This window comes from Ctenopharyngodon idella, chromosome 7 (genome assembly GCF_019924925.1).
Source record: "Ctenopharyngodon idella isolate HZGC_01 chromosome 7, HZGC01, whole genome shotgun sequence".
Lineage (NCBI taxonomy): Eukaryota > Metazoa > Chordata > Actinopteri > Cypriniformes > Xenocyprididae > Ctenopharyngodon > Ctenopharyngodon idella.
Window position 1 is genome coordinate 28,331,902 of NC_067226.1, and position 13,912 is coordinate 28,345,813.

The 13,912-nt window shown below is 36.5% G+C and overlaps 3 protein-coding genes across 6 annotated transcripts in view; 2 read left to right on the top strand and 1 right to left on the bottom strand.

Moving 5' to 3' along the window:
- The window catches only part of LOC127515291 (titin-like), a 438,556-nt gene that overhangs the window by 323,781 nt on the left and 100,863 nt on the right, over positions 1-13,912 (bottom strand). The gene's annotated exons all lie outside the window — the stretch shown is intronic.
- LOC127515314 (histone H2A-like) lies at positions 856-1,791 on the top strand. Of its 2 annotated transcripts, XM_051898834.1 has the most exons (2): positions 856-936; positions 1,042-1,791. In XM_051898834.1, exons 1-2 carry the CDS (start codon positions 856-858, stop codon positions 1,240-1,242), a joined length of 282 nt encoding a protein of 93 aa, XP_051754794.1. In that variant the 3' UTR covers positions 1,243-1,791. The 2 variants fall into 2 exon arrangements, with proteins under 2 accessions (XP_051754794.1, XP_051754793.1); XM_051898833.1 differs by having other exon boundaries at positions 856-1,791.
- On the top strand, positions 4,073-5,366 carry LOC127515325 (histone H2B-like). Its single transcript, XM_051898845.1, has one exon. The coding sequence runs from the start codon at positions 4,383-4,385 to the stop codon at positions 4,755-4,757; it is 375 nt and encodes a 124-aa protein (XP_051754805.1). The 5' UTR covers positions 4,073-4,382; the 3' UTR covers positions 4,758-5,366.

Consider the following 13,912-nt stretch of genomic DNA (forward strand, 5'->3'; position numbering starts at 1 on the left):
CAGTGTGTCGTTCTGAACTGAGTTATAAAACGTTTGCATCTTAGGAAGATACACAGACAGATGTGGCATGTGCTTCAAGCAGCCCAAAACAACTTCTAAATGAAACACTCCACAAGTCCCTCAGCGATCTTTCTTTTATTAAAGCCACTGTCAAAGTGCTAATTCAACACATGGAGAAAACTTGTGTATGAATATGATGTGTATGTTGTACCACTTCACTTTTGCTCCAAACATGAGCAGAGAAAACACGCGAGTGACGCGACCAAATCGGCCAAGAAGAAATCAGCAGCTAAACGCAACTTTTTTATTTATTATAAGGAACTAATTGTAAGGACACTTCCCTTACATCCAGCAACTCCAAAGCCCTTAAAACTCTCATTGTGTCATTTGTATGATATTTTCCTGATTTTGTAACCTGCAATTGTACTCTCAGTTGTATTTACCCCTGGCATTCATTATGTATGTTCTTAGCAATGCAATGCAATAATAATAATAAAACAGCTAAACGCAAGAGAACAGGGCCGGAGAGCTCATCGTCAAGGCTGTGTCCGCATCTAAGGAGAGGAGCGGTGTGTCCCTCGCCGCCCTGAATTTCTACATACATGTTTGTTTGCTCATACCAGTAAACTAAAACTATTCTGTTGCTGAAAATATACTATTATTCAAGACAAAATAAAGCCACCCATTAAAAGTAGGCCTAGCGGCATTAAATAATACTACGTGACATGAGGGTTGTCAGTAGCAGAAACTTCAGCCAATAGGAGACTGGCACGCTTTATTTTAAAAGTCATCTCACAACGGTTAACAGCATTGTTTTTTTTTACTTTTGATAGTCGAAAATAAACTATAACCACAATGAGTGGACGAGGAAAAACCGGTGGAAAGGCTCGTGCCAAAGCTAAGAGTCGCTCTTCCAGGGCAGGACTGCAGTTCCCTGTTGGCCGTGTTCACAGGCTTCTCCGCAAAGGCAACTATGCCCAGCGCGTTGGTGCTGGTGCTCCGGTTTATTTGGCCGCTGTGCTCGAGTATCTCACTGCTGAGATCCTGGAGTTGGCTGGAAACGCCGCTCGCGACAACAAGAAGACCCGTATCATTCCTCGTCACCTGCAGCTGGCGGTGCGCAACGACGAGGAGTTGAACAAGCTTCTGGGTGGCGTGACCATCGCTCAGGGTGGTGTGCTGCCCAACATTCAGGCCGTACTGCTGCCCAAGAAAACCGAGAAGACCGCGAAGGCCAAGTAAACCGACTGGAGATTCTTTTTAAACCAAAGGCTCTTTTAAGAGCCACCCAATTTTTCCGTGACAGACTGATTTCTTTAATCCAATCACTATTTAAGTTGATGTCAGCCCAGCATACAATTAAATGCGTTGTTGTACTTTTTTCATTTTGTATAAATGGCTTTATTAACTTAATTAGATTTGCAAGTTCCAAGTATATGGGCCATTCCTGGGATTTGGTAATATTTCATCCTGGAATATTATTATTATTATTATTATTTTATTATTATTTTTGTTGTTGTTGTTGTTGTTTTTTTTGTATATATAATTTTTTTTTTTTATTTATTTTTTTTTTATTTTTTTTTTTAAATGACATAGGTTCTTTAGAAACTTAAAGGATTAGTTCACCCAAAAATAAAATTGTCATTTATTACTCTCTCATTTCGTTTTACACCTGTAAGACCTTCGCTCATCTTCGGAACACAAATTAAGATATTTTTGTTTAAATCCGATGGCTCTGTGAGGCCTCCATAGGGAGCAATGACATTTCCTCTCAAGATCCATAAAGGTACTAAAAACATATTTAAATCAGTTCATGTGAGTACAGTGGTTCAATATTAATATTATAAAACGACGAGAATACTTGTTGTGCACCAAAAACACAAAATAAGGACTTGAACTGATTTAAATATGTTTTTAGTACCTTTATGGATTTTGAGAGAGGAAATGTCATTGCTCCCTATGGAGGCCTCACAGAGCCATCGGATTTAAACAAAAATATCTTAATTTGTGTTCCGAAGATGAGCGAAGGTCTTACGGGTGTGGAACGGCATGAGCGTGAGTAATAAATGACAGAATTTTCATTTTTGGGTGAACTAACCCTTTAATTGTAGACTAACATCCTCAGACTCAACCTCCATAAAATAATATTTTCCCACCTCAGGCATTAAAGACCTTTTTATTAATAATAATAATAATAATAATAATATCAGATGTAAATGCCTTTATTCTCAATCCTGTAGGGACAAAAAGGAATTGGTTTTAAAAAGGTTTTACACAAAACTTGTTATAGAACAAACATCTATTTACTGCTCATAAGTGTCCCTCATAACAGTTTAGTAACTACAAATGTATCATGATGATTTTTACATTTCCCCCCCAAAAGAATAGATGAGAATGTTACGGGGTTGAAGATTGTAACTGGTTTGAAGGGAGACATTGCCTTCACTTTTATATTTTTAATTTTGTCTCTTTCTCATATTGTGCTCTTCTTTCTGGTTCAACATATCTGCTCATGTTGCTGTCATTTCTGACAGGGTGCTAGTCAGTGTTTAAGTGGACACATTACATCAAATATTCTATTTATAACAAAATTATGAGTTGTCATGATATGTAAGTATATCTTTACTGAAACCATGACTATTTTATATACATTTTAATTAAAATTATCCAGAAGTGAAAAACTCAACCCTGCCAAACCTGAAACAATTACAGATGTGAATTTATTTTAAGCACAAAATGGCCACTGCTCCTCATGCAGTGTAGAAGAGTAGACTGTATATGGCAGCAGTGAAATACTTATGGATTAAAATAAAATTTTGAAAAATTATGATTTTCCATCTTTATTTTATGTGATGTGGTGGAGTTGTTAAGCGTGATAGCGGTGAGACGCAAAACATCACTTTCACCAAGATATGTCCATTTATGTATGCTTGCTCTCTACATTTTCACAAAGGTAAGTTAGAGATTTCTGTTTTCTAAAGTAGCAAACATTATATCAACGCATTGTTTTGGATTATATGTGCTATGAAACAACAATCAATTAATGGAATTTAAACTGATCCCTTTACTTAAATATGTCTATATTTTTTAATTCTTACAATTTTGCTAAGGATTTTTAAATTTTCATTTTATATAGTTAGTTATATAGTATGACATTTTTCCTCAGTATCCATACTGGACTAAAAATTTCTGACTACTTTTTACAGCAGTGGTCCTGTGTTATTTAGCTAAAAACCTTTTCAGGTCATTGCAGGTCACCCTGCTTAAAGATTATGGTGATGACCCCAACTGGACACCATCCCTACATCAGGGCCACACCAGCAGCTCCATCAGTCACACAAACCCCAAAGGATCTTTTAAGAGCCTCCTCAATAATTTTTTTTTTTTTTTTTTGAAGGTCTTGTGAATAAAATAGTCTCTTTGTTTATTTTTATTTTTTCCTATTAATCAAATCTAAAAGCAAATTAATGGAAGTGAATAATGGTTTAATAATGGGTTTAGAGTCTTTCTATTTAGTTATATATATGTGTGTGTGTGTGTGTGTGTGTGTGTGTGTGTGTGTGTGTGTGTGTGTGTGTACTTACACTGAACACGCCAAAAGAAAGACCGTCACCGCCATGGATGTTGTGTACGCTCTGAAACGACAGGGACGCACCCTGTACGGATTCGGAGGTTAAATCATTCGTGAAGAAGGGAGGAAAAAAAAGCCAACGGCTCTTTTAAGAGCCACCTACGTTTTTGCATAAAGAAGTTTTTTGGTGGTGAAATTAATTAGGCTTTATAATTTTATAGTAGCTTCATGATTGTTTTTTGTAAATTGTAAAGCAATTAAAACAGAGAAATTCGATATTTTATTCCATGTTTCTTCTATGTGCTTTGCAGTTAAACTACAATTTAATAGGTTCTTGAGCGCGTGGTTATTGTGCAGTTTTTGTTTTTCTTTAATGTAGTTTATTAACGCTTGTTCTTGCATTCATATATGCATGTCTTTTAATGTAAGTATAGTGAAGTAAACAAGTTGTTTATGCTTCTAAATAAACGTTAAAATACAGAAACTCCAGCGTGCGTAGATAAAAAGCTTATTAAATTATTCACAATATTTCACTTATTCGTTCCGAAAAATGCGGGAAAATGAAACAGTCGGATGTGGGGGATGGTAGTTGTCGATGGGTGTGATTAACATTTAAAGCTTCTGATTGGCTCGCCTACAAGTCAAGGAACGTTTAAGGTGGCCAATGAAATCGTTCTATGGGTTGGGCCACAAAGACTCACAATCACAGAAGGCCGTTTTTCCCTTTTGAAATTAGCATAGGGCAGTGTATAATAACCCGCCTCTAACACTAAAGTTTTGTTGTTTTTTGTGTATCTTTGAGCGAAGCGTCATGCCTGAACCAGCGAAGTCCGCCCCCAAAAAGGGATCGAAGAAAGCTGTCACTAAAACTGCTGGCAAGGGTGGAAAGAAGCGCAAGAGATCCAGGAAGGAGAGTTATGCTATCTACGTGTACAAAGTCCTGAAGCAGGTTCATCCCGACACCGGAATCTCCTCCAAGGCGATGGGAATCATGAACTCTTTCGTCAACGACATCTTCGAGCGCATCGCCGGTGAAGCGTCTCGTCTCGCTCACTACAACAAGCGCTCCACCATCACATCGAGAGAGATCCAGACCGCCGTGCGTCTGCTGCTGCCCGGTGAACTGGCCAAACACGCCGTGTCTGAGGGCACAAAGGCTGTGACCAAATACACCAGCTCAAAGTAAAGCGATGTCTGATCTGATCAGCGAACCCAAAGGCTCTTTTAAGAGCCACCCATGTTTTTCAAAAGAGCCTTGATCTTACACTGTTGTCTAATAAAAGTGAAGGAACTGATATCAGTTCCTCAGTGTTTATTGCTGTTAATCATCAGTCTGGTTTAGCAAATAAATTACAATATATGGTTGCACTTTTTTACAGTACGAGTTTATAGTGTACTTACCTAAGAAAATACTGGGTAATATAAAGTAACCATGTAGGTGGTTCATTATAAAATGTAATATTGTTAATGAACTTATTTTTTGTGGTCTCATATTTGTGTTTTGAGTTTACAATAGGACACAATGTACATAATTCTAGTGGGAACCATTCATGCTGAATATTGTTTTATATGGGGCACATATTGGTGACTCACGTGATACCTCGTGAGATATGCGAACAGCGCCATCTTTAGAAGCACATTTGCCACTGACGGGGTCGGTTGTGCTTTCTTTCGCTCTTCAAACGAGAGTGCTGTGTGGGCAGACTGAAGGGGAAGACATGTGTATCCCAAAAAAATCATTGTGCTCTGTGTTTCTTCAGGCCTGTTTCTTCAGAATAAACATTCTGAGACGTTTTCCATCATTGTCTTCATTGAGAATAACAAAACACAACCAGAGTAAAACTGCTACAACTAGTTAGGGGTTGATTCAGGGGGACCTAGTCATTACCCAATTATTGTAATTACAATTTACTGTAATAATTACATTGTATGTACATGGGGAACAGGACTGTAAAATAAAGTGCTACTGAATATATAGATGTTTTATGACTGATGGGAGGAATTTTAGAACAGATAGTAGAAAAACTAAATTTTGACTGATTGTCCGTGTTATTCCAAGTAATTGTTTTATTTATTTTAAAAAGAGTAAGATGAAATGTATTGATTCTAACAACATTTGATATTCAGCAAATGTGGTTTTGACATGCAAAACATTTTCAACATTTAGCTTTGAATATTGTTTTTCTTCTGCAGAATCAGCTCTTTAGAAAGCCCTTATGAGACAGCAGCGATTCTCGTCTGATTCTGAAGCTCTGATCCATCCGCTCCTGAAAATCCTCTCAGCACTACTGTTGATCTTGCAGCTGTAGAGGATGATGATGATCAATATTTGTGTGAAATATTTTCAATAAACAAATTATTTAAAGTTAAAGTAATTTATTGATTAGTCTGATAGTATAAGTCTTGTCATATTTATAGAACAGTTGTTGAAGTTCTGCTCTCTTAAAATGACACAATGAACCTGCTGTTCTTCATATTTAATACAGTTTTAATCTATCAGATATTAATGACGTCTCTGCTCCGCTTTTACTGACAATCAAGTTCATGTTTGTGAGAAACATCTGATAGATTAAATCATCACAGCGGAAAAAACATTTCTCATGCTGTTATAACGGCTGTAAAATATGTTTTATTTAGTAGTTTTGTTTGTCCTTGAGAGTATTTAAAGGGAAACTATCAACAAAGAATATGAATGATGAAATGCTTTCAAAATATTTAATTTAAAAAATTGCAAAAAAATAAATAAAATAAGCAGTTATTTGTTTATACAGAACATAAAGAATAAAACAACGGTAACACTTTATTATAGGGAACACAAACTTTTAACTACGACTTTTCCCTCAATAAATTCCTAATTTAGTTAATTTAGTATTAATAGTTAGTAAGGTAGTTGTTAAGTTTAGATATTGGATATGATTAAGAATGTAGAATAAGGTCATGCAGAATAAGGCATTAATATGTGCTTAATAAGTATAAATAGCCAATATTCTAGTAATATGCATGCTAATAAGCAACTAGTTAAAATACCCTAAAATAAAGTGTTACCAAAACATCTTTACTAATTACTCAAACAACTGATGTAGAACAGGCATCAGTATCATTGTCAAGCTTTCACTATTGGAAGAACAATAACAACACAAACATCCCTGAACCTTGATTTTTAAGGTTATGACAAATATATTACAAATTTCAAACCGCAATATTTTCAAACCGTGTTCAAGGAAAAATAAATGCTGACAGAACATTCAAACATGTTGACAGAATTAACAGTATTTTTAACATGTTGACATCAGATTCAATTTTCTTCTTCTGTTACGGCGTACTGACTTTGGTCTTCAGCAGATGAAACTGTGAAATAAAGCATTGCTTCCATGAATGACCATCATCTGTTGAAAATATTGATCTATATAAAAAGACAAACATGGCATGTCTGTCCATGAGGGATTATGTGAATTTATTAGGGAAAAGACATTTAGAGAGAGAGAGAGAGAGAGGGGGGGGGGGGGGGGGGGGGGGGGGGATGTATGTGTGTATTATATGTATTTTATTTTATTTATATATTTATTTTAAAAGATATTCTTAGATACAGCATACTAACATATTCTAATATATTCTTCTTGATCTGTCATTTCAATATATAATGTTTGTCTTATATGAAATAACAAAAGTGATTAATTAATCGGCTCATATTCCTTAAAAATAACATGTTGGATTATTTAAGGCTGAGGTCCTCCATTTCTGGTATTAAGAGCAAACAGACTTCAAAACAGAAATTCAGAATTCTGACATTATAATAATAACAACAAGAATCATGGAATGTAAGAGATTTGTCCACTGGCTGCTCAATTGGATTTAGAGAAATCGTTCTTTCAACCAAACTAGAGATTCATAGACACGATCAAATCTATAAAAACCAGGAAAGTTTAAATTTGGTTAAAAATCCAAAAAGATATGGTCTCTCCAAAGACCGTCACATATTCTTGTGTGATACATATTTACCTCTGAGGCTGAATCTCCCTATTACAATGAAGAAAACTTTTCCATCCTGCAAGATGAGATCTTCCGTTTCCAGACAAAAAGAAATGTGTTAATGTGTGGTGATTTAAAGGCCAGAACTGGAAATAAACCAGACTTTGTTGAACACAGGGAGACAAATATATTACAAACACCAGCCGCCCTCTGCTCTCATACAAACAAAAGGGAAAAGCCTACTAGACCTCTGTCATTCTTTGGGCCTGTATATAGTGAACAGTCACATACGGGGAGAGTCTTTTCGCTGTTACACCTTTAATTCTTGTCTGGGTAACAATACAGTAGATTATTTCATTACAGACATTGACCCAGTGCATCTCAGATCATTCACAGACAGTCCTCAAACACCTCTGTAAAATTATACTATATCTAAAGTTACAAACTCAAACCAATGAATCATGCAGACAGACCTCTCAATTACAAAGGCTGCAACAATCCTACAAGTGGACAAAAAGTTAAATATTCTGTTCGATAATTGATATAAGATCGCAGAACTTTCTCAAAACGCTCCAAATCTTGGAGAAAAGTCGAACTGGATTTCTGCCCAAACACAGAACATCTGACCACATTTACACTCTCCACACCATCATTGATAAACACGTACACCAAAACCAAAGTCTTTGCTTGCTTTTTTGACATTGAGAAGGCATTTGATTCAGTCTGGCACAAAGGACTCTTCCTAAAACTACTGGAAAAAGGGATTAGCAGGGAAAACATTTGATTTAATCAGCACCATGATTAAAAACAATGCATTTGTTGTAAAAATAGGGAACAAATGAACAGAATTTTTCTCTCAACAATGAGGAGTTGGACAAGTTTGCCCATTGACCCCCACTCTATTTAACTCCTCTTTGCAGATGATTTAGTCATTCTGTCAAAAACAAAAGAGGAGCAGCTCATTGACATCATAGAGAAATTCAGTCAAACGTGGACTCTTAAAATTAACCTAGCAAAAACAAAAATAATCAGAACAGATCCAGGTGAAGGGAAAATAAATACACCTTTAGAGCAGGAAACCAGGTCATCCAACACATCCACAAATGCACCTATCTGGGACTCAAACTAAGTTCAACAGGAAACTTCAATCTGGCTGTGAAAGAACTGAATGCAAAAGCAATGAGGGTCTTCTACATGATTAAAAATACAATTCAATATGAAATTCCAATTAAAACCTGGCTAAAAATAATTAAAATAAATAAATAAATAAATAAATAAATAAATAAATAAATAATCAAACCAATTGCTCTGTATGGGCAGCAAGATATGGTGACCCCTAAAAACCCAATTTTTTTTCTAAATGGGAAAAAGAGGAAATCGAAACTCTGCATACCCAATTTCATAAAAAGCATCCTAAAAGTAAACAGAGTGACACCAAACAAATCATGCAGAGCTGAATTAGGACAATACCCCTTATTAATCAGTATCCAAAAATGATCTCTGAAATTCTATCAGCACCTAAAATGCAGTGGACCGAGCTCATACAGACTGAACCCTGCAGTACCAGGAGCAGAACCTGCACACGAGCCCCTGAAACTACACCTAAACCAGCACAGCACAATCTGACCCAATCAAATGATACAATTACAAAAACAATATTGCATTGCCTACTGGAAAGATGCCACTAAATAAATAAATATATAAATAAAAAAAGATGGAACTCTATTTACATGTGAAAAGAGATTATAAACCAGCAGAAAACCTGAGCTGTGTGAAAGAGCTCAAACTGAGAAAGACACTGAGCAAATACAGTGTGATCAGTATCTGGCTATAGAGAGAGGACGACACAGACAGAGACGGCAGCCGCGAGAGCAGAGACTGTGTTCACTGTGCTCTCAGAGAGAGGTGGAGACAGAAGAACACTTCCTGATATATTGTGATTACTATCACAACATTAGATCTGCCTGGCTCACAAAATGTCAATAAATAGCACCAAATTTTATGGCATTACCAAATTCAGAAAAAAATAAGACATATTTTGGGAGAAAACAGCTTGATCACAACAGCAGCAAAATATGTAGCAGCCTGTCACAAACCAAGAGAGTCAGCCAGCGGACAAAAATAAAGTCAGAAATATTCTTATCATGTCTGAATGTATGTTTAGTTTTTTTTTGTTTGTTTGTTTGTTTTTTTATATTATGAATCACTGTCTTGTTATTTCTTGTTTATAAAAAATTTGTGTATTTGTATTTGTGTATTTATTTATTTATTATTTTTTTATGAATTATATAATCATTATTTTGTTCATTGCTCACTGTACAAGTAATGCCAATAAAGCTCATTTGAACTGAAATTGAATTGCGAGAGAGAGAGAGAGAGAGAGAGAGAGAGAGAGAGAGAGAGAAAGAGAGAGAGAGAGAGAGAGAGAGAGAGAGAGAGAGAGAGAGAGAGAGAGAGAGAGAGAGAAGTATTACCTTTTGCTCTGTAACATTTGTAAAGCAGCACGACTGTTGCTAGCAGATACGGACAAGCTGCCAGAAGAAAACTGAGGATGTTGAAGACAGAAAACTGACCAGAACGTGACACTGAAAAACAGAAACACAAGAACATTATTGAGCAATATTACTGAGCTCTAACAGGCTTCAAAAAGTTTCTTGAGGAACCCAAGGTTTTGTGAGTGAATACAAAAGCTTTGAAATATTTCTACTCCAATCTCATAATATTCCACCACCATAGAGCTCTGTATTAAAGAGATAGTTCATTCAAAAAATTATATTCTGTCAAAATTTACTCACCCTCATATTGTTCAAACCTATATGAATTTCTTTCTTCTATTTTCACTTTCATTGTATGGACAAAAACACTGATACATTTTTTCCAAATATCTTCTTTTATGTTCCACAGAAGAAAGAAAGTCATGAGGGTGAGTAAATGATGACAGAATAGTATATTAATATAAGTTATTCATTTTAATGTTTAAGGGGTAAGAAAAAAAAAAATTCTCCTCTTCAGACCAAAAATGACACTGACCACATATGAGCACAATCAGATTCATTCTTTGCTGCTTTTCAAATGAAGAAAAAAATAAAACACTCTTGATTTCATTGAATTGGACATTGTTTATAAGGTGTTGATTTCATTATATTTCAGTATATTTTGTGTGTGATTTGATAGTCACTTTCATTCATGTGAGTTTTGTGAAACAATAAACACTGATGTCAATAATTGATTGTTCTCCAGCAGAAATAAGAGTCAGAGACTCGTATATAATAATCATGTGGCGAATCTCATCAGATGCTCATGAATCAAATCAAATCATCTCACAGTTACAGACTCCAGTGACTCTCACCTCTGACTGAGATCCAGCTGTGGAGTGACTGTCCTCTCTCTGTTTTACAGTAGTAGAAACCATCATGTGACTTTGAGACAGTAGTGATGCTCATCTCTCCTGTCGTCTGATTCTGGACCAGTGATCCGTCTTTATAGAAATCAGCGCTGAGGATCGGGGAGTTTGTAGATCGATGTAAACAGTGTAGAGTCAGAGTCTCTCCCTCAATCACAGGATCAACAGAACTCACCAGAATCACTTCACCATCTACAGACACAAGAAATGTGTGCTGTAGTTAGTAAGAACAGCAAAACAATACATTAGCAAAATACTAATATTATTAATTGCATTGTACTTTATGCTTCCTGCACTTTTAAAGTCATACAATGTTTTGTAAGGAAATATGCAAATTTTTAGAAAAAAGCAAACAATGAAGGTCTACCCCTGCATCAGTGGGGCAAAAGATCATAAAAACACAAATAAGACTGTATAAATTCATACGCATTATAGCCACCAATCTTCCAAAATATAAAATAGTTACAAATTGCCATGAGAGTGTTGATTGTGTATCAGATTTTTAACCACAGGCATAAAATCAGGTCCATTTTGCAGCTTAATCTGCCAGTTTATATTAGAAGAGACTGTCTGATGAACATGAAAAGTGACCAATCACATTTTGCTTTGCTTTTATGTACTATTTAGTGGTGCACTTATAATAATAATAATAATAATAGATATATGTGGAAAAACTCATTCAAATAATTGTGCAGAAGTCAGCCTGTGATCAGCTGTACAGAAAACAATTAGTGGAAAATGTGTGTAGACTGTAATTAGAATTTAGATTATTACATTAGTAGATGATGTGATTAGAAACAGGACTCACCATGTACAGTGATGTTTTGAGGATGACGTTTCTCTCCAGATTCAGACTGACACCAGTACACTCCAGTGTCAGATGTGCTGAGAGACTCGATTACACATGCAGATCCTGTTTGTGTTGAACAACTTTTTGTGTCTTTGTCTGTGTATCTTCTCACTGTCCATCCAGCAGAGTTACTCTGATCCTCACAGCTCAGAGAGAGAGAGTCAGATGAGAAGTGTTGACTTCTGCTGGGATTGATGACCAGAGACACTGAAGAAGAAACACCTGAAAAGAGGAAAATCTCATTCAAAACTGACAGCACAGAGACTGCAATGAAATACAAATATGGATGAGCACAAACATAAACACTCACCAGTGACCCACAGTGGCTGTGTGCTGCTGTTGTGTGTGTAATAGGCTGGTCGTCCTCTCTCTGCTCTGCACGTATAAACTCCTGTGTGCTGTAGAGCAGCAGGACTGAGAGTGTAAGATCCTCCAGCTCCTCTGCTGCTGTCTGACAGATGATCATGATCTCTGAACCAGCTGAACGTCCAGCCTGTAGAGGAGCCTGAAACCTCACAGATCAGAGTCACTGATTCTCCTTCAGTCAGCCACGGCTGTGGAGACACTCGCACTGCTGCCTGAGCTTCAGCTGAACAAAACATCATGAGTTACAGAGCCATAGAGAAACTGATGGAGAAGCTGATCACAACAAACACAAACTCACCTGATACAGTCAGTGTAACAGCATCACTGCGCTGAGAGCTTTGAGTGTTCATCTGTCCTGTACAGGTGTATTTACCACTGTGAATGTATTTAACACTGCTGATGTTCAACTCTTGTGTTGAGCACAGACTGACAGCTTCTCTGTGTTTCCATTTATTGACTCCACTGGTGCAGCACTCTTGTTTTGTACATCGATTGGCAGAGTTTATATTCAAGTTGTTGGTTCCCTCTATTTCCCATCTGTATGTCCACTCAGTGTTTCCTTCCCACGTTATTTCACATCTGAGAGTGACTGTTTCTCCTCTGAACACTCGTTCATCAGGTCGTACCGTCAGCACAGCTTTAGGACTCACTGTACAAACACAAATTATTACATTTATTTAAAGTTTTAGATGTTCTGCAGATATTGTCTCTGATCTGTATGTTGCATCACACTATTCTCTCTGGCCTTGTTTCCACCTGGTATTAAAATGCGTTTTGGTCGATCGAATCACAAGTGGACGACCCTAAATACAGGAGCAAACGGGGTGTAAAAATGCTTTGAGCTTGTCCACTTTCGACCACTTCCAGAGGCAGTCCAAAACACATTCGACCGGAATGCTTTCGTAGTGGAAACGCTCATTTATTTAAAGTTTTACACGTTCTGTAGATATTGTCTCTGATCTGTATGTTGAATCATACAGTTTTCTCTCTCACCTGTAACATTGACCCACAGTGCATCACTGTAGTTTGTGTAATAGACTGGTTTCCCTCTTCCAGCTCTACACCAGTAATGGCCTCCATCAGACACTGAATCAATCTTCAGTCTGTAGGGGTTTGTTTCTCTCTTCTCTGTCTCAGGGTTCAGTATGTTTTTGTACCAGTAAAAGTCCCAGTATCCAGTAGACGGATCCATGCGACAGGTCAAAGTCACTGTGTTTCCTGTCAGTGCAGCTCCTGCAGGATCTGATGTGAGTTCAGGCTTTGGCTTTAGATCTGCAGGAGAACAAGAACAGATTCAGATCCTCAAGAGTCAGAGTTCACCTGTGTTTGACAAATCATTGAGTATTTGTCTGAAACAGTGGATACAGAAGAGAAAAACTGCTGAAATACAGATATTAGATTATAGCATTAAACAGATCTAAATATAAACTACATCAAAATGTTTGTAATTATTAGTGAAAACTAAATAAAATGTTGATATTCATATCCACTCTATGTTCTTTTACATTCACATATCACACAAATGTGGATTATACATTTACATCAATAAAAGGCATTTAAAATCTTGTAGATTCTGTATAAATTCACTTTTTTCAATTAGTAAAGGTAATGACTAGGTAACCTGTTTCTTTGTGTTTGATGAGTGATTTTCTTTTGAACATCTGGAGTTCATTTATTCTGTAATACTCAGTAAAATGATCCTGTATGTCTGCTGTGAAATAACTGGACAGTCTGAATTTCTGTCTGAGCTACA